This window comes from Muntiacus reevesi, chromosome 10 (assembly GCF_963930625.1).
Source record: "Muntiacus reevesi chromosome 10, mMunRee1.1, whole genome shotgun sequence".
In the NCBI taxonomy this organism is placed as follows: Eukaryota; Metazoa; Chordata; class Mammalia; order Artiodactyla; family Cervidae; genus Muntiacus; species Muntiacus reevesi.
Window position 1 is genome coordinate 67,757,078 of NC_089258.1, and position 26,191 is coordinate 67,783,268.

A 26,191-nucleotide genomic window follows, 5' to 3' on the forward strand; every position below is an offset into this window, starting at 1 on the left:
GTCTCCTCCAACACCACAGCATGAAAGTATCAATTCTTGAGCAGTCCACCTTCTTTATGGTCCAACTCTCACATCTGTACACAGCTACTGGGTAAAACCATAGCTTTGACTGTACAGACCTTCTGTCAGCAAAGTAATGTCTTTGCTTTTTAATACACTATTTAGGTTTGTCATAGTTTCCCTTCCAAGGAGCAAATATTTTTTAATTTTATGGCTGCAGTCACCTTCTGCAGTGATTTTAGAGCCTAAAAAAGTAAAATCTATCACTGCTTCCACTTTTTTTTCTACTTTTTGTAACTTTTTCCACTGAAGACTTAGGAATTATCCTAAATTGAATTAGTAATTGAAGCAAAGGAAATGGCCAAGAACTGGATTAAAGAGCAGGCAGAGGGGCTTCGCTGGTGGGCCCTTGGTTAAGAATCCGCTTTCCAGTGCAGGGGATATGGTTTGATCCCTGGCCTGGGAACTTAGACTCCTGCATGCCTCAGAGCAACTCGGCCTGAGTGCCACAACCGAGACCCAGTGCAGCAAAATAAATACTAATTTCAAAAAAAAGAGCAGGTAGAGGGGGTGCTGAGCACTGATTGATTTTTTTTCCTGGGGTCTCCCGCACTGAACGCAGCCGGCTCCCTGTGCAGAACGCACAAACTACAGTCATGATTGGTATCATATCCTTTTGAACTTTTCGATGAATCTTTTGCTTGTCCCCCTACACTTACCTTCTTGGTGAGCTGATGAAGTATGTGACCTTTTGTGGGAACCAAAAAACATGGCCATGGTTGGGCCATGACAACAGATTCCCACCAGAAGGGTAGCTGAAAACAACTGAGATATATTCTCACCGATTAGGAGGAGGGAAGTCAGAAGTCAAGTCATTCACAGTGTAGGCGGCTTCTGGAAACTCAGACCATCCCGTGCATCTCATAGCTTCTGGTGGTTCCTAGGCTTGTGGCTCCAACCTCTGTCCTCATCTTCACATCACCTGCTTCTCTATGTCCTCTGCTCTTCTTATAAGGACATCAGTCTTTGGATTTAAGCCCACCACCACCACCAAATCTAGGATGATTTCATCTCGAGATCCTTAAATAATTACATCTCCAAAATTCCTGTTTTCCAAAAGGTTACATTCTGAGGTTGCAAGCAGACATGAATTTTAGTGGGGACACTCTACAACCCTTTAGAGCCTGAGTGCCCTGTGCTCGGCCACCGAAACTGGGAGTGGACTGTATTCTTAGCCCTAACAGAAGAGCATGTCCTAATGGGATAGTCCTCAAAAGAGTGGGCCTCGTAAGGCTGGTTTTTGAAGGGTTTGCTTAACAAACTTGGATCAACTGCTTGCGGAGGTATGTGAGTAGGAGTTGCTTGCTTAACAGAGTCCTGGATTTATTTTTCTTGTTTGGAATTTTTCATCATACTTGGGCCTTCTGTGATACGGCTGCTGTTTTTTCTGGCTGAATTCTTCATCTATCAGGCAGGCTCTCGTGAAGTTTGTTTTATTATATTGAGTATGCTGAATGCTAGAGGTGAAGACCACTTGTGCTCCAGGGAGCCGGAACCATGAGACGTGGGTGAAAATAGGTGAAAGTGTTAATCGCTCAGTCATGTCTGACTCTTTGTGACCCCATAGACTGTAGCCCACCAGGCTCCTCTGTACATGGAATTCTCCAGGCCACAAACCTGGACTGGGTAGCCATTCTCTTCTCCAGGGGATCTTCCCTACCCAGGAATTGGACCCGCGTCTCCCACGTTGCAGGCAGATTCTTTACTGTCTGAGCCACCAGGAAAGCCCAAGACATGGGACCTGGTTCTAATCCCAGTTCAGACACTGAAATTGTTTCCATCATTAAAATAAGACATCCATTCCTGTCCCTTTCTCCAGAGATTTTTTTTTTTTTAATATTTATTTGAATGTACCAGGTCATAGTTGCGGCATGTGGGATCAAGTTCCCTGACCAAGGATGGAACCCAGGCCTCCTGCATTGGAAGCAGAGTCTCAAGCCACTGGAGTAGAGTCTTCTTCACTTCTCTGAAGAAGTCTGTCTTGAGAGGTTTTAATATGGATTCAGAATAATGATGTGCAGCTATTATATATACAGTCTCTCAGCTGTGTATAAAAAGCATGAAAATAGGTGTTACTAATACAGGGTTGAAGTATAATCTTAAAAGGTAGCATTTGGAGACTTCCCTGGCAGTCCAGTGGTTAAGACTTTATGCTTCTACTGCAGGGGACACGGGTTCAATTCCTGGTCGGGGAAGAAAGATCCCGCAAGCTGTGCAGTATAGCCAAAAAATAAAATAAAAAGCAGGATTTGCATGCTCTCACCTTCATCCTCTCTCTGTCCCTGCCTGTTTCTCTCCCACACAGAGTTGAATTAATCTACAATGTGATGATTTCCTCCTAAAGGGCAATTTCTCTCTTTTTTTTTTTCTCAATTCATTTTATCAAATACACAGCAAATAGTTGACTTCTTAATACCTTCTGATGTACTGGTCTAGGCACCAGGGTAAGCAGAGGGTGTCTCTGACACTGGGAGTTGCAGAATGTAGCAAAACACAGAGAGAAGGAACTTTGCTGATGGTCCAGTGACTAGACTCTGTGCTCCCAATGCAGGGTACCCAGCTTCGCTCCTCAGTCATGAACTAGATCTGACATGGCTCAACTAAAGTTCCTGCATGCTGCAACTAATAAGACGCTCCACAAGAACACAGAGAGGATTCTAATGGCCCCAAAATGGTCGTTGTCACCTCCCTTCTACCCTCTAGGAAGTGACATCTAAGGGGAGTCCTTTAAAGAATGAATAAGAGTTACACCAGGTGAATGAACGGTGCACGCCTGACAGAAGGGGTGTGTATGTACTAGACCTCGAAGTGGGAAGGGAACCATGTGTGGTCACGCCAGGTGAATAACTCACTGATCCTAGACCAGGAGGGGAAACCAGGTGAGGGTAAGGGCTGGAGGGGCTAGGGGATTCACAAAGTATCCAGACATCAAAGGGAAATCAAAGGTTTTAAGCTGGAGAGTGACAGTACTGAATCATATATTTTAAAGTTCTTGGGTATAGGAATCCTTTTCAGTAATCCAGTGATGGTAGTTAGGATTAAAGTGATGTGATGAGATAGATTCAATAGGACCTTGGTGAAAGATTGGATGAGGGTAGGATGACTTCCAGTCATCCTGGCTTGGACATCTAAGCAGCATCTTTTACTGAAATCTGGGACCAAGGAAGACAGGCCATTTGGAGGGAGTATGTTTCCTTTTGTAAATATTGAGCTTGATACTGCTGTGGAATATTCCCAAATAGAAATATCCAAGAAACAAAGTAAATGCTGGCTTAAAGTTCTTGGACCTTGTGTTCTCAACTGTACTAAGGTTATGTCCTTTAAAGCTTCTCCTTGTTCCTCTTGATCTCCATTGTTTCTAAGAGTCCTTCATCTTCACCTGAGTTTCAGCGTGATCTTAGACTGGAAACTTCCCCTGTCTGCCTCCTTGTTTCCTCATCCAGAAGAAAAGGCAGACTGGATGATCTTCAGGAGCTCTTTGGGTTTAAACCTTCATCAGAGACTTTGCAGTTATTTCATTTCAAAGAGATTGGAGGATCAAATTGGGGAATCTGTTCCTTGTTTGTTAGAATTCAGTTTGAACTGTTCTGGTTGCATCTTCCTATGCTAAGAAAAGGGAGATCCAACAACTGCATGTGTCCTCAGTGGTGCAGAAGGAGAAAGGATGTGGCCAGATCTGGGGCAATGGGAAAGAGTTGAGCCAGCCTTTCAGGAGGGTCGACTTAGGCCCAGACAAAAGCCCTGGCCTCCTGATCTCTCTCTGCTCCCTGGGCCCTGGCTCACTCAGCCTCACTGACTCCCAGGTCATCCCCACGGGCTCAGGCCAGCAGAGGTTCTCTTGTTTTAGCCTTGCTTTCCTACTAAAGTGGCACAGGATGGGCCGAGACTAAGGAAGGTGAAGCCCGCCTGAGCTCTGCTCCTTCCAGGGGTGGTCAGGTGAAGGGCTTGCTCTGTGGAAAACCCAGCTCTTTACCTATTACAATTTTTTCAAACCACGTTAGCAGCAACAACAGCAAAAAAAGCATACAGATGCAAAAAAGCTCGTTCAGCTTATTACCTCCTTGCATCAAAGGAGAGCATGTGCGTTTTTAGGGAGTTTGAGCCTCTCAGTGAAGTGGCGGTGTTCTTGTGGACTCCTCCTTTCCAGGTGTGATCCTGCCCCAGGCCGGCCACCTCCCCTGTGCCTCTATGGCTCTGTCACCCATGGGTGACCCTGAGCCTAGTGGCTCAGCAGTAAAGAATCCGCCTGCAAACTCAAGAGACATGGGTTTGACCCCTGGGTCAAGAAGATCCCCTGCAGGAGGAAATGATAACCCACTCCAGTTTTCTTGCCTGTGAAATCCCATGGACAGAGGAGCCTAGAGGGCTACAGTCCATCAGTCCATGGGGTCACAAAGAGATGGACACGACTGAGCGACTAAACAACAGCTGAGCCAAGCAAGGGATGCCAGGCTGGGTCTACTTTGACTCTCCAGTTTCTCTTCACAGAGCAAGTCCAGGATGATCACTTTCATTTGCATCTTCTCTCCTGGAGTGTCTCATTCATTTATTCCACAGGTACTATGTCACAGCACTTTGAAAGCAAAATACCCCAGACTTTACTCAGGTAGCTACTGACGTTAGCGGTTCTCAGAGTGAAGTGTGTACCAGGATCACCTGGAGGGCAGCATTCCCAATTCAGTGGGTCTGGGGTGGGGCGGAGAACTTGCCTTTCTCCCGTGCTGCTAGCTGCTGGTCTGGGGAGCACCTTTTGAGAAGCATTGGCCCCAACACAGCGCTCTGGGTGGCGGGGCTGCAGTGCCGATGGGCAGCTCCGCCTTAGAACACGGGGAAGGCCGTGAATAAGTCTTACCTGGGTTGTTTACCTTTCTTGCTGTTACTTTACCTGCTCTATGGCTTGGGTCAGATTTCTCAGCCCCTCACTCATGAGACCATTAAGTGTTAGTTGCTCTGTTGTGTCCAGCTCTTTGCAAGCTCATGGACTGTAGCCTGCCAGGCTCCTCTGTCCCTGGGGTTTTCTAGGCATGGAAGTGGGTTGCCATTTCCTTCTCCAGGGGAATCTTCTCAATCCAGAGGTTGAACCCGGGTCTCCCATGTTGGAGGCAGATTCTTGACCATCTGAGCCACTGGAGAGATCATTAAACCTCACTCGGGATCCCCCCTTGGCCTCAGTTCCCTCAGCTCCCTGGTACCTTGGCCACTGAAGTCAGGCTGGGAGGCCCGCTTTTCGCCCTCTCCGCAAGGGGTTTCCAGGAACTGTAGGTGTAAATTCAGACTTCAGAGATTTGGAAGAGGAGCTTGCTTTAAAAACTGGCCCCTGGACGAGAACCACTGGAGGAGCGGTTTTCAAACAGTTACCTCCGGAACCGTGGTGTTCTCCGGAAACGATCACAGGAGTGGAGTTCCCCCAGCCAGGACCACCAGAGAGTCAGCCCAGACCGCTTGACTTCTATTTAAAAAGAATTTCTGGGAAACATGTTTGAAAAAAGGTTCCATTGCTTTTATTTTTAACTTTGAAAACTCCAGCTCCAAAACACTTGCTCTGATTTGAGCCTCCCTTGGCTCAATATTTTGGGTGCATGTGACAGACAGTGCCGGGGTTGAGAAATTGTAGATCTAGTTCATCTGGCTATTCCCTCAGTTCCTTTAACAAAGAAAACGGTGGCATCTCTATAAAGAAGTTTGGGGATTTTCTGTCTGGTGCTGTTCAGTACAGCAAGCATGACTGCGTGCTGAATGCCAGGCTCAGAGCCGGGCCGGGGGTGCAGCGTAAGACCTGGCTCCTGCCTGGAGGATACGTGTTGGTAGTCACCCGTTCGCTGCCCTCCTGTCTCTGCACTCACCACACAGAGCATCTCCGCTGATACCCTGAGTTCATCCTCCTCCTGACCAACCTTCCACGTGCCTCTTAACATTTACCGTAACTCCGGATTCCATTCTAAAAGGAGAAGGGAGAGCTGATGAGCTGGAGCAAAGGATTTACCCAGTGTACGCCCCCCCTGATCTCTTATCTTAGGCTTTGCTTCACTGGAGCTTCCCTAGTGGCTCAGATGGTAAAGAATCTGCCTGCAATGCTGGAGACCCCCTGTTCAATCCCTGGGTTGGGAAGATTCCCCTGGAGAAGGGAATGGCTACCTACTGCAATATTCTTGGCCTGGGAAATCCCATGGACAGAGGAGCCTGATGATCTACAGTCTATGGGGTCACAAAAGAGTTGGACACAACTGATAGACTAATACTTGGACTTTTTCACTACCTGACTATAGTATTACTCTGCATTTGGGATTTAGGACAGCAGGCCCCAGTGTTTTTGGTACCAGGGACTGATTTTATAGAAGATAATTTTCCCACAGACTGGTGTAGAAGGGGTGGTTTTGGGATGTTTGAAGCACATTAAATTATCTTGTACTTTTCTATTATTATTGCATTAGGTCCTGGAATTTGGGGACCTCTGGCTTAGAGGACTTGGAAGCAAGCCCCCCATTCTGCTGGGCTAGGCTTTAGTATTTATTTATTGGTTGCACTGGGTCCTCCATGCTTTGTGGGCCTTTCTTTAGTTCCAGCAAGCAGGGGTTACTCTTGTTGCAGACCATGAGCTGTAGGGTGTTCTGGCTTCTGTAGTTTCTCCCGGGCTCTAGAGAACAGGCTCAGTAGTTGTGGCGCACGGACTTAGTTCTCAACACCATGTTCGATCTTCCCGGACCAGGGATCGAACTCTGCATCGTCTCTGCAATCTCTCCTGCGTTGGCAGGCGGATTCTTTACCACTGAACCACCAGGGAATCCGTGGGCTGGGTTTTGTGCAAATGTCCATCAGTGACTGGTCCAGTGTGAAGTAAAGCTTTAGGACAAGATGTGGACAGATCTGGAAATCACAGATTCCATCAGGCTGAGATCGAAACCCAGACCCTAGGTCTTTAGAATCAGATACCTTAAAAGACATACTTTCTAGAAACTCTCTGAAGGGAGCCCCAGAGCACCGTGCAAGGCTCCCTCACCTTCAGCCATCAGGCAGCAGGCTGAGCAGAAACCCTGCGTGGTGGTTATCATCTTCTGCTGTCACCGTGGGGCCGGACGAGCATGGGCCGAAAGATGACTGTGCTGGGTCTTGAGACTCTTGACTTTTTTAAAAACAGACTCAGAATGTCTTAAAATAACCTGGTAGCTGAAATAACAGCAGCAGCCACAGTCACAGCCTGCCATTCCTGAGAATGGTTGTTTGTTTAAAATCTGAGGCATTGGTTCTGGCAGCGGTTGGTTTCCACGAGCCCAGGCTCTCCCAAGAGTTGTTGCTCTAATGGAAATCATATGGTCTCATCACCACAGGGATCACGGGGCTCTGCTAACCCCTCGGTAAGGAATTTCCTTCCAGAAACTACACACACACCTCCACACCCTAGAACTGTGGAAGCAGGTGGCGGAGACCTGATCACTTTAAAGAGGATTATGATGTTAATATTTTCCCATCCAAATAATTAACTGTTCGTCCCCTCTTTTGACCTAGGTTCCCCAGCCTAGCTAGACCAGCACTGTGTTCCCATCACCATGAGGAGGTCGCTTTGACAGCCTTGTTGACAGGGAGATGGGGTGCCCGTGCGGCCAGAGTCATCAGGCCACCTTGTCGGGATCCCCTGCCTGGCCCCTAAAGTGTCATCATCAGCAGCCCTTGACTCCCCCTCTTCCTTTCAGAAGCTCTTCCTGGGACTGCCCTGGTGGTCCAGTGGTTAAAAGACTCCACCTTCCGATGCAGAGGGTGCAGGTTCGATCCCTGGTCCAGGAGCTAAGATTCCCATGTGCCTCGCAGCCAGAAAACCAAAACATAGACCAGGAGCAGTATTGTAACAGTCAATAAAGACTTTAAAAGTGGTCCACATCAAAAATAATTTTAAAAAAGAGAGAGAGAGAAACGGTTATCACAATGACAACTGAGTTGATTTGAAAAAACAAAAGCTCTTCCACGCTGGCTGGAGACAGAAGCCCCGCACACACCCGTCGCCTGATGAGACGCTCCTGTGGGCTTGGCTGCCTTCTGCTCATTCTGTAGGGCAGTCTCACACTCAGCATGACCCTCTTCTATTTCTAACCGCCTCCCCACACTGCAAATCCTGCCCAGAGTCAGAATTTGGGGAGATAGGGGAGACCTGGAATGAAAACTTGGGGCGGCTTAGACGGCGAGAAGGAAGCAAGTGACTCTGGACCTGGGGTCACGTGCACGTCGACCTCTGGAAAGTCCTGAATGGCAGTTACTAATGGCTTTAGGGGTCACCTTTCCTGACTCCCTTGGCAGTCCCAGGGAGCATCCTTGGCCTACATGCTATCAGATTTTGACAGGTGATAAAAGCACGTACTGAGATGATGCTTCCCGGGTTCCAGATGCGGAACTGTTGACTGTGGGTATTTCTGCCTTGAGACACACCCCATCCCACCCCACCCACCCCCGTGTGTGTGTGTGGTGGCTTCAGCAGGCCGCTTCCTGATGCATTCTGAGACCCTGGCACTTGCCCTTCAATCTGGCAAAACTGCAGCCTGACCCGTGTGGACTTGGAGCCGAACAAGGAACATTGAGACCAGCTGGTCGGCATCACAACTCACGTGTTTTCCCTGGAAAATGAAATCAGTGTCAACAGCAGTAGTGAATGCCCTTATTTGGATCTTGGTGCAGCGCCCCTTGAATCTGAACACCCCAGACTTTGCGTTTCCATCCTCCAAACTTAGAACACCTTAAATGCCCTGTGATCACAGTGTCTGGCCTTGTGCTTCTAAATAGAAAACGCTGGATGGTCACGGTACTTGCTAGTAATCATTGTGCCTATGAACAGAGGAGTCCTCTAGTCCTTCTGGCCTGTCGGGGGTCCTCCTGGTCCTGCCGAGTGGCCACTATTCTCCCAACGGCTCTGCCGTGGGTCTTCACGGGAGATCGCTACTGGATCTCTCTCTTCCTCGGAGGACCCTGTTTGCTGTTTGCTTCAGGAAGTCCCCACTGTTCGGGGGTTCCCCATATTCCAGTTGGAAAGACGTCAGCGTGTCCACTGCGGAGCCTAAGATCTCAGCAGGCCAGGCAGGAAGCAGATGCTTACTGCTTTTCTAAAAACTTCTATTTTACTTACTGATTTTTATAAATACTATATAATTATATATGAATTTATTATATGGTATAAATTTATACTTTTAAAATAAGTATGAAATAGGATTAATTACATACGAATTTTAAATTTATTTTTAATTGGAGAAGAATGGCTTGACAGTGTTGGTTTCTGCCGTCCAACAACATGAATCACCCCGCCTTGAGCCTCCCTCCCACCACCCCCAGTCCATCCCAGGCCTCAAGCTTTTTTTTTTTTTTTTTTTCCAATTCCGCCTGTACCGTTCAGTGGTCGGCATTCAGGAGACCAGCAGCAACAGGTGATCCAGCGGCTGAGAACGATGCGACCCGTGCCACGGACGGGGGCTCGGGCGCGCGCGGGTGTGTTTGTGACTCGGAGCCGGCGGCGGGGTGACCACTAACTGTCCCCTTCTTCTTGTCTTGCAGATGAGCTCACAGTGCCTGCACTTTACCCCAGTAGCCCTGAAGTGTGGGCCCCGTACCCTCTGTACCCAGCGGACTTAGCGCCTGCGCTGCCTCCTCCTGCTTTCACCTACCCCGCTTCACTGCATGCCCAGGTAATTGATGCCCATCGGCCACGACTCCACTCACCCCAGCACCGGTCCCTTCCAACCTGGTTCCCCAGAGCACACCGTACGACTAACACCTCTCCGGCTAACAGATCCACCTCCGAGAGATTAATGTCCCCCTCTCGATCCAGCCGCCACCCCTCTGGGACTTCTGAGGACCGTCTGACAGCCGTGACATCACCCACTGCCTGACGTTCCCCCCACCCCCGGACGACACCACTCTCTTCCTTAATGATCTCACCTCATGTCACACACACGGGAGACGGGCCCGGGTTAGACCTCCCCAGCCAGCTCGAGGGCGCCCCCGGAGCCCAGACGTGCGTGCCTTGTTGTGCGGGGTTTCCGCGGAGGGAGGCGTGCGCATGGGCCACGAGTCGTGTGTCTGCGTGTGTTCCTCTGTACGGAGAGTTCTTCTCGTGTGTTCTGGGAGCTCGAGTGATGAGCGGGCATGTCGGGAGTTGCCAGGAGGAAGGCTGTGGGCTATCCTACATGTGTCAAAGACCAGATTCACACTTCCATTTATTTTTTAGAGACCCTATGGGAAAGGAGGTACGATATAGTGTCTTAAATGTAATTATAAGACAGGGTCGAGGTGTGTCTTCTGACTGGCTTTCTTTCTCGGTTAAGAATAGCCTGAGTTTTATAAACAAACTCTAGTGTTTCTTCACAAAGATTACTGTCTGTCTACTTACCAACCCTTTCTCTTCCCTTGGGGGAAAAAATTGTTTCTCTTAGCTTTGCTTTTCTTGCAAGCAGTAGTAATCCGTGTTAGGATCCAGAGTGATGATCAATAGCAAATAAGAGAGAAAAAATATAGCTGTCATTTGTCTTATTCCATGTGTAACTCCTTTAAAAGCAGAAAAGCCTGTTTTTAAAATATCATCAGCCTGAACAGGTTTGGGAGGGGGGGGTTGTTTTGCTTATTGGCTGTTGACCAGGCTGGGTGAAATCAACAGCTTGCCAGAAAACCCTTTGACTTAACACTCTTTGACGTGGTACAGAACTTAACTGTGTTGTACACGACACCTACCAGCCGCCCCAGTGAGGGTTCTCGCAGGGAGGCCATGGGCTCAGAGTGTTGTTAGATGGACATCCTCCCGTTCTCTCCCGGCTCAGTTGTCAATGCTTTGATCGTGCATGGACAGCCCGGCCTCTCAGGTCCCGTGCAGGCAACCTACATAGAAAAGGCCGCGGTGCCTCGACCTCCAGAGTGGGGAGAGGCGGGTGGAAAGAGTCCAAGTAGTGAAGAAACACGTAGGTGGTGGTGGTGACCGCTCTTGGCACAGAAAACAGAATTACAGGGTTATTCCAAGACTGATCCCAATCTCTGGATTGTCCGTGCTGTTCGCTTTTCCTTCCCTTGCTGCCCTTTTCACCTTCGTCCACGTCAGCGCTCGGTCACTCTTGCAACGGCCGGTAGCCAGAGCTGGAGAAGGGAAGGGGAAGCAGCAGACGCCTTCTGCTGGGTTATCAGAATGTTCCTGGGGGCCTCAGGCATAATTTCATAGAGGCCGTGGAGCAACTCAAAAAATCCTCTCTGTTGGTGGCCCACCCCCGCCATCTGGGGTATGTGATCCCCATTCTTCCTCTTCCTGGACTGCCTAGATACAGATCCACTGACTGTCGAGGCCATGTTAATAATACCATGAAATGATGCCAAGTTTGCATAGTCTTCTAAGTACCCATGGCTTTGGTTAATCAGCCACAAAGCCTTTTGACCACTGCCCGGGAAAAGCAAGAACTGACACTGGCCGAACAGGACCGGGAATGAGAAATGCGAAAGCCCAGGCCATTGTGAGAAAGGATGAGGAGAGACGTGCCAAGATAAATGGACGCGCCTGTTCTGACTTACGGGGATATGTACCGCCCAAGGTGGCATGGTCCCCGTGAGCTCTTCCTTGGTCTTGAGGCTTTCCCAGCCGGGCATCCACTTGGCATCGCTACATCAGCCCTAGAGCTGGTGGGACTCTCATCTGATACCAGTGTGAGATCATTGTGCTCAACCCCACTTCTTGTTGGAGGTCATTCCCAGTACAAGCGTGAGTTCTGTATCGCAAAGACTGATGAACAGATAACGGTTATTTAAGTGTCTTTGTCCGATATGAGAATCGTAGAATAAACTGGGAGAGGCTTGACAGATCAGCCGGTCTGACCCATTTTACAAATGAGGACACAGACCGGAGAAGACGCAGAGAGTTGTCCAAAGTCTGCACGTGGCTCTGCCGTGGCCAAAGTCAGGCCGCCCGATTCCCAGCCCTGTCCATACCTCAGAGCTGGCCCACCAGAGACAATTCTTTGATGGAATTGTGGAGAGGCCTTGCTCCAATGACTCCTTGGATCTTTTTCTTCTCTAAGTAGATGAGAAGCCTGTAAGAAGAGATTTGGAGGCAGAGACGAGGGTCTCAGAACTTAACCTTCACCCAAAAGGCCTAAGAGAATTTTTACTAACTGGAGGTAGAACAGAGGGGAAGGCCAGAAGGGAGCATCCCCTTAGTGGCTAATTCCGTTTTTGTTCTGGAAATCTTATTATATGTCTTTGGAGATCAGCTTTGAGATGATTTTGCTTTTCTTGAGTGATGTTGTGCTCTGTTTTGAGACATGGATTTTTTTTTTCTTCTAGTGTTTCTCTCCTGAGGCAAAGCCCAACACACCTGTCTTTTGTCCACTTCTCCAGCAAATTAGATTTGTCTCTGGGAATGTGTTTGTAACATATCAACCTACTGCAGACCAGCAGAGGGAGCTCCCATGTTGAATTTGCTTGTTAGCTGTTTTGTTTTGTTTTTTTTTTTCCCTTCCCTCCCTTTTGCAAAAACTATTTCTTGGTAACGTTTGAGAGATTTCAATAAAAATTTTAATTAGAGCAAAAATGATCTCAAGTAGACTGCAGCGTTTTGTTTTTCACGGTGATGCGACTTTGGAGCTAGGATGCTCTCTCTGACGGAGATTTGGGGAGAGCTGGGCCCAGGACGCTGAGTACACATTATATGGGAGAAGGAGCCAGCATCCCAGGGAAACTTGGTCCAGGGCCGAGGCCTCGCTGCTGCTGCCTGTATCCTCTTGGGTTCCGGAGCCATCAGAGCTGCATATTAGAAGTTGCTCATTCTAGCATCCATGGGTCACACCTGCTGGGAGCTGTCACTTCAACAAGGATGGATGTCTTTTCCAGTCTGTCTGATCCAGAAGGAAGTTCCAAGAGAGACAGAAATTATCGCTGCAAAAGGAGTTGATGCTTTGTATCTCTACTTCTGCCCGGCTTATATGGTGCCGCCATGTACATCGAAGATGCGTGTTGGACGTCACATCCCACTTGTAAAGAATTTTTGGAGGAGGACTGTAAGCCACAGTACTGCCTTTTGTACTTTTAGAGATATGAGAGCAGCTGATTTCTGAGGAGATCATTTGCATTTTAAGAAATGCTCATCCTGCGTGCTTTCCACCATCGTCAGTATTTGAAATGTATTGAGTGTATGACGTGAGTCACTGTGGACGAGGGAGGAAGGTTTCATTCACGACTTTTAGGAAAGGTGCACGTGGAAGACAATCCACACAGCTCCTCTTACCTCATATTCACACACCTCAGCTTTTTTTAAAGTCTGGGTTCATTTTTGCTTTTGGTCTGCTTGCTAATGGGGCTGAGAGGAAGCCAATAAAACACGCTGTCCTCTCCACAGTCTAGAAGCAATAGCATTTACCCTTGACCAGTCACACTGAATTGAGCCAGGAACCCGTGCAGGTAAGTGGGACCGGAAAAGCAGGTCCTGGCCACCAGCCTGTGTCTCCTCCGCGGGCCCCGTCTGCCCCGAGTCTCTGCACGTCTTCTCCCGGGGCTGCCCTGCAGCTTGTGACCGGAGCGCATCACCTGCCCGCGAACAGAAGGTCTTCAGATGAAACCACAGACTTCCCGGGGCAAGACGGGCCCCTGGGGAGGTCTCCTTGTGACATACTGGAAAAATTCTAAAGGTTAGACCTAAAATAAATGCCAGAATGGACCATGGGAAAAAGACACAGGCGAACAGGGAAGAGAAGGCATGGGGGCGAGATGGCCTAGGGTGATGTGTGGGTATCCTGTCCACCAGGTCCTCGCCCCAGACACTGTGCAGTTTCTAGAACTGCATTTGTAAACTTTTTTTTTTTTTTTAAAGCAGATTTCATTAAGCATCTCCTCTGTCACTATTCACATAGTGAATACTGAGATGAAGCAGCATGGTCTGGCGTGAGTTGGATTTAAGTGTGGTACATAGCTGGTCGGAGGGGGCGTGGTGAGGGAGGCAGGTGTGACTGTGGACTCAGGTGAGCGCACAGCCTGGCAGCAGGTCAGCAGGGCTTGCTTCCTACCCAGGTGCTCCTGGGGACTCGCACGGGGGGGACTCTGTTCTTTGAGCTTCTCCCTCCTATTCACAGGGCAGCAGCCAGTGTTGAAATGCTGGGCCTGAGAGCAGAACCCCCCCGCCCTGCCCCGCCAGAGGCGACTTCAGCCCCTCACCAGCCGCCAGCCTCCCAGAGGAAAGGGAGGCGTCAGGAGATTCGGGTGTGGTTTCTCTTCCCCCTGACAGCCTCATCCTTCAGGCCTGGCTTTCCCAAACACGTCTTATCCTGTAGCCCTGGGGCTGGTCTCTGCCCCAGAGACCCCAGCCTTGAAGGACTGCCTTTGAGGCAGTTCAGCTCAAGGCTTTGAATTGTTCTCGGGCATAAGTGAAACGATTAATCCTCTGACATTTGCTTTTCTCTTTAAACCTGCAGCTCCGTGAAGGTCAGAGTAGGGGCGGGGGGAACCACGCCCTGGCAGTCTGTCTCCTGACCGCACCAGCCTTGTCTCGTTCCCTGTTTCTGTTTGACTTTCTGGTCACCTAAGAGCCCCTGGCTCAGCTCCCATAGGAGACCGAAGGTGCGCGGGGCAGGGGTGGTGCTCACAGCCCGGCCTCTCGTGAGCACCGCGCCCCCTTTCCTGTTCCAGTCCCCCCAGCCCCTCCCTAGGGGGCTCTTCCCCTGCCAACTACAGAAGGCCTGAGGTTTCTGGGGCTCCCTGGTCAGATGCGGGCTTTGCCATTTACAGGTTCTGTGACTTTGACTCAAGTTCCTTAAAGGAATCCACCTGCAATGCAGGAGACCTGGGTTCAATCCCTGGGTCGGGAAGATCTGGAGAAGGAAATGGTAACCCACTCCAGTATTCTTGCCTAAAAAAACAATCCCATGAAGAGAGGAGCCTAGCAGGCTGCAGTCTATGGGGTCACAGAGTCGGACAGGACTAAGCAACACTCAAAGTGGGGCTAAAACTCCCTCATGTAAAACAGGGGTGCCTGGCACACAGTAAGGGCTTAGAAAGCGTTAGCCTTTCAAGGTGCATTTGAATCTTCAAGGAGAAGTGAGCCCAGCACTAGCTACCCCCGTGAACTGTGCTGGTTCAGACACTGAGGATGTCTAGCCTGGATGCCCGCGGGAACGCAGAGTCCTCGTGGCTGCAGCCCGAGGGAAGATCAGAGGCTGGGAAGGTGGCTGAGGATCGGGTGAGCGAGATGAGGCCTGGATGACGGTCCCCACCATCACGAGCGATGCCTGCCCGCATCAGCACTGTGGTCCCTGCAGCCGGTGCCGGCTCTGGGAGAACGTGGCCCCTGGAGGGAGCCCCCCACCCCCCGGGGGCAGGCCAGGCCCGGACACGCCTGTCCCCAACAGGAAACAGCTGGATTCCCAGAGACCAGTGGTCACATGTGTTCCTTTACTCAGAAGTCTTCAGATGCTGGTCAGCCCGCCCGTCCTTCCCGGGGCCTTCTAGCTCATTCTCCCTCCAGTCTTTCTACTATGACTCTGCCCAGCCTGGTATCCAGGTAATGGGGCTACATTGAGTGCCTTGGGTGGTGGGAGGAGATGATTCTCCTTCTAGTCCTGTTAGCTGAACATCGCCTCCCCTGCCCCCGGGAGCCAACTCCTGGCCTAGAAGATGCTCTGCCCCCTTTTACCTTCTCTGTCCCACCTGACCTGTCTCTTGCCCTTCCCTCTGCTCTTCGGTCTTTGAAGACCCAAGGAGCCTCTTCATAAGGCAGTGACGTATGCCCCTGCCCTGTCCTTCCCGGCCTCAGAGCAGTCCAGAGCCGGTGTTTGGGTCCAGTGGTCCCTTTGATCAAAGCTGCTGCTCCGGCTGCAGAGGCCCGGACTCCCCACGCCCCGTCCGGGGCAGATTTCCTGATCAGGGCGCAGATGGCAGGATTGCCTTCATTTGGAGGGCGCTGTGTTTTCCAGGTTCCAATTTCTTTTTCCAGCTGTAAGGCTACATCCCCCCCAATGCTGTGTGTCTCCCCCAACCTGCATCCCTCCAACCTCGTGAGCAGGGAGAGCCCCCAAGGCTCCGTGAGTCTCAGCTGGGTGCCCCCCTCTGGGACCGCCCGTTCTCTGCTAAACCGGCTGCCTGTCGCGGTGGAACAGTGCAGAGGGCATCAGTGCCGAAGATCCAACAGGCCCAATTTGAGTGACAGGTTCCACCCATGCTCCTGACTTGGAGGCTTTAGGCAAGCTTTTGTTCTGTTGATTTTGCTACCTCACTGAGCCTCCGTTTCCTCATCTGTAAGTAGGAAGAATGAACCACTTATTTCACGGCGTTATTTTGAGGCAAAGAGTAAAGTGCTTGGCATAGAGCAGTAGTTACTGTTAAAATAGCTCTTCCATTTCCTTTATTTTTTATTTTTTATTTTTTTGGTCAAGAAGAGATGCCTGGGACCTCCCTTTGTAGCTTAAGAAGCAGTTAGGATGCAGGGGCTCAGGACTGGTACCCCAGCAGCAGAAACCCGAGGGCCCAGGCTTCACACTTTGATAAAGAAGAGAAGCATCTGGAGTCGGGCAAGAAGAGCTGTGGTCTGAGCTGAGGGGAGGCAGGGGCAACTCTGCTGGCCGCCCCCACAAGTGTTTGGCCTCTGGTGGGATGAGTCCCAGATACCATCTGAGAGGACATGGATTCAAACAGCTTCAGGAGCAGAACCAAGAAAGGCTCCCAAGAAACTTTGGAATTAAAAGACGCAGGCGGCCTAAAAAGCAAGTGAACTCCGTGAAGAAAACCCGTGGTGACAGGGGCGAAAAGGAAAACGAGCTCCAAATGGGATCATGTTTTATTCAAGGCCGGCAGTGCCGGTGGGGAAGGCCAGAAGCCCGTGACAGGAGGGGAAAGTGGGACGCCCCGGCTTCCAAGTCTCATCCTCTCTGCCACCGAGCGCTTCTCGCTCCACCGACCCCGGCTCCCGGAGACCTCTAATGGCCCTTGATAGCAAACATAGTTAAAAATTAACAGACTGACAGAATTAAATATGGATGACCAGCCAGCGCTGCGGACTTAATCTGACACAGGGTGTTACACGCCTGGGTGCCTTCCACCCGAGTGGCGTCCTGAGTGAACTTCTGGGATGTCTGAGCACATTTCGCATGCCTGTTTGGAAGCGTGAGCTGAGCTGGTGCTGAGGAGAGATGGGGAGAGATCTGAAAAGGCCGGAAGAGAAGATGATCCCTGAAGGGTTATGTTTAATTAAGTCCGGCCTTGATTGGTCTTAGCGGGAGGGGTTCACTGGCCTAGGACCTTGCTCTTGGGATCTAGACCTTGTGGCTGCCTGGACTCAGACCCCACAACCTCCCACTGTTCAGACCCAGAGATGCTGCAAGGTCACGGGGCTGGGGCCTGGCCTCGGCCTTCTCTGCCCACCCCCCACCCCACCCCCAGCTGTTGGAGTGGGTCAGGTGGCAAACTTCAAACTTTGAACCAGTTCACAGAAATCTTGACATTTTTGTCTGGGTAACAGCCACTTGCTTAATCGCCCCAGGCAAAGAGTTGTTCAGTCGCGTGGCAAAGAGTATTGTAAAAGAAATAGTAAGAAATGCTGATTGCAATTCTGTGTCCTTGTCCTTGGAAAGAGTAGGAGGGGGCGGAGGGAGACCGTGGGGTTTGGACGTTCCTTTAGGGAGTGATCCTCAATGGGCCTCATCTTGTGGGGTAGAGAAATTCCTGGCAAGTGTTCTTCTGGTTTTGGCAAATGCTTTATTAGCAATGGGGAGCGCTGGTGTTTCACAGAATCCTGTAATTTATCCCATCATTAGGGTCATCTTTGTTGTAATTGCGAATCATCACTGGGGTCTGTTGGGTGAGTTTGAACTTTCTTGGACCAGATGAGGTCTCTGGCTTGGCCGCCTCTCCACAGCCCGCAGCAGAGTTTGCTGTGGGACCTGACCTTACACCGCTTTAGAGCAGAGCCATAGAGCCGGAGTCAGGAGGGGCAGAGTTGATCATGATTAAATAGCGTATGAGTGGCTGGTGGCTGAGAAAGCTCTAGCAGAGTCTTAAGGGCTCTGTGTTGGGGACAGTGGGAGAAACCCGCCTAAGAATCTTCCATGTCTTCAAGAGGAGAGAGAGCTTGGTTCTGAGTGTGGTGCTGGGAAGTCTGCATGCAGGCCCAGCACCCGCCTTAGGAAAGGGAAGTCACGACTATGCCTTGTAGATCAGACAGCCAGGGAACCAGCTGGTCTGGTGATGGCCAGCTCTGATTAGTTTTGTTCAAGAGCTGGTTGACACATCGGCATACTCAGCCTCCCGCATCCGCCAAATGTCACCACTGGAAGGCACCTTCCAGACCAGCATTTCTCAACACTGTTACGTAATTTAAGAGACGATGTGATCTGATAAACTTAGGAAACCCAGGATGAAATAAGGCCAGACAGGTTTGTTTCAACTTCTCGGAAATTTTCCCATACTGATGTGGATCTAGAATCTGCTGAGACAGTGCATTTTTCTCTCAAAGGTACTTGACTGCAGAGCCTGACTCGCTTCTTCCGGCTGCCCTTTAGGAAACCGTGTTCAGGAACAGGCTCTCTCAAAGTTGAGCATGCATATGCAGCAGCGTTACCTGGCGGACTTGATAAATGCAGGTGCTTGAGCCCTCCCCTTAACAGTTTCTGCATTTCAGACATGGTCCCAGGTGATGCTGGTGGTCGGGGGACCATGTTCTGAGAACCACTGGTCTAGACTTATCTCTTGAGTCCACAGAGAAGAAAAGAGCTAAACCGAGGGATGTTTATTAATGGTGGCTCCCAGGAGTTGAGCCAGCCGCCTAGTAAGCACTTCTCGTGACTGTTTCTGAAGGCAAGTGGGATGATGATGGCGTTGTCACGAGGAAGGAAGAGCACAATGAAATAGTAGCCTTTTGGGTGCTTTGCCGTGGGTGCTCCTCAAAAACCGCTATAGGAGAGCAAGTGGGTCAGGCAGGCAGCCCGCTCTGGAGCCCAGTCAGGGTCGGTCTTCCTATCCTTGGCAACACTGTTGAGGATGTGAAGTCACTGTATTTGAATCCTCTGGGCCTTAGTCCCTCATCTATACATGGAAGAGGATGGATGTATTATGGTATTTCCCCCTCTTTAGCACTTTATTTTTGCACCGAGTCATTTCTTATCTGGCTGCTCTCCTCCTGTCACCAGTCGCTGGAGCTGGTATGATGCTGAGGTGGTGGAGACTAACCCCTTGCTGCCTTGGGGAGAAAGGTTCCTCAAGAAGCGCGATGGCGGAACCCCAGTGTGTTCCCTGGATGGTGAATCGAAACAGGGATGACTGTCAAGGGTCAGGATGAGGTTCTAGCGGAAGCGCCCAGGGTCTTCCATGCTGCTTACTCACATGGCGCTGTCTGCGCGCTGTGTCTAGCAGTCTCTGGTGCAGAGCAATAGCAGGATCAGTTTGGATCATATCTGTTATGTTAGAGGTTCTTTGAGGGACTTCTGAGGCTCCCGGAATTGCACACAACATTGTGAGGTACATGGGGTTGAGCACGCTGCATTTTTCAGCTGATCAGGACGGTGGCCTTAGGAGGAAGGTCAGCCACGCTCGATGGCCCCTCAAGCCAGAGTCAGCAAGTCATGGGTTTCCCCAGTGTTTATGACGCGTCTAAGTAGCCCCTAGGCGCGGGGCAGGAGTGGCCACGAGTGACCGGGAGCCAGAAACCACAGCAGAACGGCAGTCTGAGTGGGCGTAAGGATGAACTCTGTTTTCTCAGAGGAGAGCGGTGATTAGCACAGAACACTTCTTCCCCCGGGGCTGGCTGCCTATGCTGGGGTTTTGCCCGTGAGCCCTGGCGCTGCTCTGCCCTCCTTGGGCACGGGGACATTGCTGATGGCAAGCGCAGGCTTGACCAGCTCCTGCTGGAAGGGGGATGGCGCTGAGCCCCGTAGAGCTGGAAGGAGGCAGCCTTTGGGGGGGGTGGGGCGGCGGGGGAGAGCCTACCTTCTGGGCATGCACAAGAGTGGCCAAGTCCCAGTGGGTCTCGGGCCCATCGCCCCTTCACCTTCCCTGAGGACCAGCCCATGGGCTGACTGTGCCTCAGCTCAGCTGAGCCCGGCGTCTCCTGGCCTCCGGGCTCAGCATCTGCCTGCCCATCACCCACGGGGCTCCGGTCCGGCGGGTGCCCTGGAGAGTGCGAGGCTGTGTGTGCGTGGAGAGGCTGGAGCGGGTGTGCGGGACGGGGCCGGGGGGGAAGCTCCTTGTCACCGTCACTTGCACCGAAACAGGAGTCATGCCATCCACCCTGCGGTCCCCCCTCTCCCCCGGGCTCCCGTGAAACACCAGCGCGCCTTGGGCTCTGCGCCCCAGCCCCGCACCTGGGCATCACCGGCCGCCGCCACTGCTCCCCCCGACCCCGGTGCACACGGACCCATCCCCCCTCCACTGTGTGTCTAGGTTCCCAGCCCCCCACCTGCCACGGGGCTGTGCCCCCGCCCCATCCTTTACTACCTGTCTCAGGAAGGCAGCTCCAACTCTGCCCTTTGCTTAGTGAGCAAGTGGATTCAGATGCACAAAGCCATAAGCCATGGGTAGGTATGAGTTTTTTCTTTTGCGCCTCTCCCTTCTGCCTTCTCCCCCTCCTCCCCTGTCCTCTACCCTCGCTCTCTCCCTTCCACCCCTGCCTCCTACGTTTCCCCCTCTATCTCTCCCTCCTTTGTTCTGCACCCTCTAAATTCCCCATGTGACGTGTTTTTAGCCTACCTGCATGCGAAGGTTTGATCCGTGGCCCTTTTGTTGCTATGAGTATTGAAAAGACTCTGGTTCGGTCCCAAAAGAGCTTCAGTACCAGCTGGTGGCACCCCCAGGAATATAGCTTCATCCTCCCGATTCGGAGGCCCCACTTTGGCTGGTCAACCCGTTCCTAGTCATATCTGATGTTCTGCCCTGGCGGGTCTCTAAGGCACAGCTGGCCCAAGGGCTTCTCAGGAAGGCAGTTCCAACTCTGCCCTTTGCTTAGTGAGCAAGTGGATTCAGATGCACAAAGCCATGAGTCCAGGTGTAGGCAGAAGCTCCATATACACCCTTGGTATAGGGAGTGAGCGAGGCCAGACCCCTCTGCTCCGAGTGGGGATGGCGTCCCCAGTGTGGCCCCTCACGGTAGAATGACAGTCAGAGGGACACAGTCACTCAAGTGAAGGATGCCCGCGGGGTCGAAGATGAGGGGCCTGCAGACTTCTGCACGTGCCCCACGGGGAAAGGCCAGGGTCCGATGCAGGCCCTCTTGGGCGCATTCCCAGACAGCCCAGCTTGTAGGATCTAGTTAGAGCTGGAGGAGCCTGAGCCCTGGATCCTGAGCCAGCCCTGGGCCCACTGGGCTCTGACCGTGGTGGACACCACTCAGAATCCCCAGCCCTCGGCCGAGTTCCCCACCTGTACCTATCAGGTAAGAGGAGGTGGAAGGTCTCCAGGCCCCCTGCACCTCTGGGCCAGCCAGAGGGCTGCTTCATCTCTTCACGCTTTGGAGAGCTAAATAAGATGGCTGTGAAAAAGGGGTTCTGCTGCAGATTTGATTGTATTAAACCACGGAAGTTGATTTGCCCAGGTAAAGTTCCTCCCAGAATCGCATTCCACTCTAGAAACGAGCTCCCGTGAACTGAAATAAGGAGCAGACTTCCTCCTGCCGTGCTGCAGAGGGTACCACCTCCAGGTCCTTTGCTGGCAGCCTCTGCCTTTGCTGTAATTTGCCTGCCTTCCCCCAGCCCCAGCGCTGCTTCCTGTGATGCTCAGGGGCTGGTGGGGAGTATAAATGGAAGTAGGGGTAAACGGCGATCTCTCATCTCTCGCCTCTGTCCAAATGCTTAGGGGCAAAGCCCACGATGCCAATAGATGGACATCTGTTCAAGCCGAAGGGCACTCGCCCTTTTGTTTTTTCACATTTTCCTCCATACAGGATGGAGAGCATTCTGCCAAGTGCACCCAGCATCACAGTCCATCTGTGGGTTGGGCTTGCCTTGCATTCTGGAAACCTAACAGAAGAGGCGGGGTCCCATGGAGTGAGCAGAGGCCACAGGGTACCAGACACCCCAGAGGCCTTTTCTAAAAGCACAGGAGCAGATTCTCAAAAACCCTCCTGACTCGACCACTGGCATGGATGGTGTCAGGAACCGTCCCTTCCTGACCAAACAGACAAGTTTCCAACCGTTAGGCAGGCTGGTCCCCCAGCCTGGGTGATGCTGGGTGAACATGGGGATGGTGGCTCGATGGGCAGATTTCAGCCCAGCAGTGGCCGTTGGCTATAAAGGAGGCTGGGAGCAGGGGGCCGCCGGGGCTCCCGAGAGCATTGTCCTCTGGAGGCATTCTCAGGATGCGGCTCTGATGCTTTTCAGCCCCTGATGGGGAGCTACCCGCAGGCAAAGGACTTGGGGACAGTGAAGGGGGTGGGGGCCCGGCCGCCCCGTGAGGAGTGGGCATGCATCCGGGGCCTTGGTTCACAGCCTTCTGCCCACGTGTCTTCCAGATGCGCTGGCTCCCTCCCTCCGAGGCTACTTCTCAGGGCTGGAAGTCCCGTCAGTTCTGCTGAATCCTACGTAAGTACTTGCTTTCAACAAGAACCGTGTCCTGTGCCTGGACGGGCCCAGGACAGAGCAGACGTTTGTAACCGGGCGGCCCCGGCCTGCTCCAGCGCCCACTCCTAGGTGCTTACTCACCTCAAGAGCCCCACGTGGCCCAGAGAGTTCTGAGGTTGACTTTGCTCAGGCAGGTTGCCCTGTTGACCTGAAGTCTCAGCTGGTGGCTCAGGGCCCCTTCGTTTCCATTTCCAGGGGGACTGCTGAGGGCGGATTTCACTTGCTGACATTCTGGGTACCATAAAAGGTCAGGGCTTCCAGAGGGCTCTCGTCCTGGGTCAGAAGGCAGAGGCTCGCCAAACAGGAGGATTAGCGATGGGCATCAGAGCCTCAGAAACCCCACCCCCCAGGGGTGGCCCGTGTCCGTCCACCCTCCGACCCGTCAGGATTCTTCCTCTGGCAATAAGTAACGTGAGGGATGACATTTCTGTGCTGGAAGACATCAACTTCAATAAGCCACGATTGTACCTTTCCTTCCCCTAACCCAGTGTATTTCTGAGTATGGTCAAAGAGTACTTGTCCTCGGGTAGAGACTTGCATGCTTTCTAGGGTTGGAGCTAAAAAGATTTCTTCACCAAGCAATTATCAGAAACTTTATAACAACGTGAGCATTGTGAATCTTTGAGATCAGGAAACTCTAGGATGCAGTATTTCTCAAACTTGAGACCAGGAATCTTGGGAGACTCTTAAAGAATTCTCAGAGAATCTTGGGAGACTCAGGTTTTACTTAGAACACACCTTGGGAAACCTTGCCCTCATCTCTTACCCAGAACCTGAACCACTGGCCCTCATACCTATAACCCTCGGAACAGTAGTCATCTGTCAACACGTCACTAATCTGTGATGAGAGGGGGAAACACCAGGCTTCTTCCCTTAAAGCTACTTGTATCTGTCCTTTATTCTGGAATGATATTCTTCTCTGTGTGTTAAAATACACTTGAATGAAATGGTAATGTTACTGAATGACAATTGTATCTCAAATGTTCTTGGTAGATACCTAAAATGTTCCTTTAAAATATTTTATGACATCTTAAAGTTTGTTATCTAAGGGAGACTTTTTTTCCCTGCCTGAAAACACAAATGTTAAGTTTTGAGGTGTTCCAGAGTCCCTTTAAGTACAGAATTTCCTATCAATATGCCTGCCCATAATTAATTTTTATTATTATGTTTTTTTATGTGGGCCATTTTTAAAGTCGAATTTATTACAATACTGCTTCTGTTTTATAGAAGGGTTTTTTGGTTGGGTTGGGTTTTTGAACATGAGGCATATGGCATCTTAGCTTCCCAACTAGTGATTGAACAGGCACCCGCAGCATTTGGAGGTGAAGTCTTAACCACTCAACCGCCAGGGAAGTCCCCATAATTAACTTTCACACTTGATTTCTATATCCCCAGCCATTGTGTCTTTGTTCTGAAAAGCCTTAGTCATTCCGTTCTGTGGGAATTGCCTCTCTGAGCAGGTGACGTGGGTCCAGCACGGTCATGCTACAAGCTCCAGAAGGCACTGTCCCCACACACCTCTCTCTCGTGACCGTGTTTACCTCTTAATGTTCGGAGGCTGGTAGGCATCCACCTAGAGGTGTCTAGGGTAAGAAAACCGGAAACTGTGACGCTCACAAAGGAGATCACGGGGTATGATGTAGATCTGGCTTATTTTTTTTTTTAGCATCAGCTAACAGTTGAGGAGATGACTGACGTCGGAGGGGAGGCCAGTGGGACAGAACCTGGAGGCTCTCCCGACTGTCAGGAGTCAGCCTGTCCCCAGTGAAGAGGGACCGGGAGCGGGGGCCCCCCGGAGCCTTAGGAGAGGGCAGTGTTGAGCTGCTTGGTCTGCAGTGTGAGATGCTGGCATTTCCAGTTGGCGAAAGGTGGTGATGGCGGCATAGGGCCTAAGGGAGGATTTTACTTTAAGCGTTTATAAAGAACAAAGGGAAGACGTGATCGGTAAGCAGTTGAAGAGCTCTCCCTCCATCCCCAGAGACCTAGTGGCGGCGTGGGCACCAGGGAAGGGCTGGCAGTTGCCCCCCCATCCCCCGGCAGCTCCCCTTGAAGTACGACTTCTGAAACACTGTCAGATCCACATAAAGATGTCTCGTCTCCTGTGGCTGCATCATTTGTTCTGAGATAAACTCGGGCCTCGGGCCAGGCGCCTTCCTTGGGGTCTGGGGGATGCGAGTGGGGCGAGGAGGTGCTTAGGGAGGCAGACAGATCCCCGAGCTCATTACACCGAAGTGCGGTTGGGGCTGCAGTCTCCCGTCCCGCCTGAAGTTAGACCAGCTCAGCAGGGCCCCATTACTCAGGCTCCGTCCAGTCTCTTGGACCAAGCCCTTTCCGAGACAGCTAATAATCCAGGCTGAGTAATCGCAGGGAAATGTAAGTTAGAACTGAAAACAGTGGTGCCGATGAAATGGCAAAGATTTTATAGCAGAATGAGTCTCTTGAAAAGGGTAAGTGAAGATTAAGTGCCACCCATGTCACCACTGGTGACCCACATGGCCTTTCTGCTCTCAATGGGAAGGGCTTCCTTCCCGCCTGGAACAGTGGCCCCAGAATAGGAGCAGGAGTGACATCTGGTGTCAGACACGAGGACCTGGGAGCAGACCGGCCATCACTTCTGCCTTCTTCTGGACCCTGAAGACTCCAGGCCTGTTCCCCCAGGGGGCCCTCAAGGATTTTTTAAACACATTATTGACTGGGAGTCGGGGTGGTGTTGCAGAAACTAATGCCTGTGACCACGGTGGTTGGTTATGTAAATGAATATTGAACATTTGGGTGACAAAAGACATGTTAATACATCGAAGTTGTTGATTGACCCACGCTGAGCTCATACTTCTAAAGGGAAATCGGTGACTAGAAAAGTAAACGAGCTCTCTGTTATTTAAATAAACACGTGTTATGTATCTCCCATGTGATAGATGTTAGAAATGTGTGAAACTAGTCTGTACCCCTGAAGAGCTTCAGTTCTAATGGGCAAGAGCCATGGACAAACATTTCAGAGTGAAAGGAGAATTACCACTCAGGATGCTCCTAAGGAGGTGCGTGTGCATGTGGACCATGATCAGTGGCGTCAAGTAAGGCCTTTAGAAGAGTGGTTGTTCAGTGGTTGGGTGTTATTGACTCTTTAATTTGTTCAGCATCTTGCTTGACAGATGATGTTTAGTCTGGTTGCAGTGTGTGTACCTCACTACAGAGTTTGGCTGATGGTTCAGCCATGTGATAGAGAATCCCGGAATACATAATACTGAGTTGGAAGTGATCAATTTCCCAGATGGTTTGAGAATAGGACACTCGAGCAAGTCTGTAGTCATTCCTTAGAAGGAATAAGGGTTACGCAGTTTTCCTGGTTGGAGTTCCTGGATATGCAGTTTTCCTGCATTTCCGAATATAATCAAATAAATCAGAAAAAAAGGGGAAGAGAGAGAGTTGGAGTGGATGTGGGAGGGTGTTCATTAGAAACTCATGAAATTTTCCTGGCCGTGGACCAAAACCACAGCATGGAAACTATAGGCACATGTAGTTACAGCCTCACCAAATCAGAGGAGGGGACAGCAAGAGAGATAACGAAGCTGGATTAGAAGCTGTTTGTTCGTTTTGTT

The 26,191-nt window shown here is 51.0% G+C and overlaps 1 protein-coding gene across 3 annotated transcripts in view; it reads left to right on the forward strand.

The window, feature by feature from the left end:
- The window catches only part of RBPMS (RNA binding protein, mRNA processing factor), a 195,855-nt gene that overhangs the window by 159,725 nt on the left and 9,939 nt on the right, over positions 1-26,191 (forward strand). The window contains exons 6-7 of one of the 3 annotated variants that reach the window (XM_065947460.1): positions 9,589-9,719; positions 22,487-22,556. In XM_065947460.1, the coding sequence (XP_065803532.1) occupies positions 9,589-9,719; positions 22,487-22,549 (194 nt within the window). In that variant the 3' untranslated portion in view covers positions 22,550-22,556. Of the gene's footprint in view, positions 1-9,588; positions 9,720-12,351; positions 12,599-22,486; positions 22,557-26,191 lie in introns of those variants that run through there. The other 2 variants (XM_065947459.1, XM_065947461.1) reach the window with 2 other exon arrangements.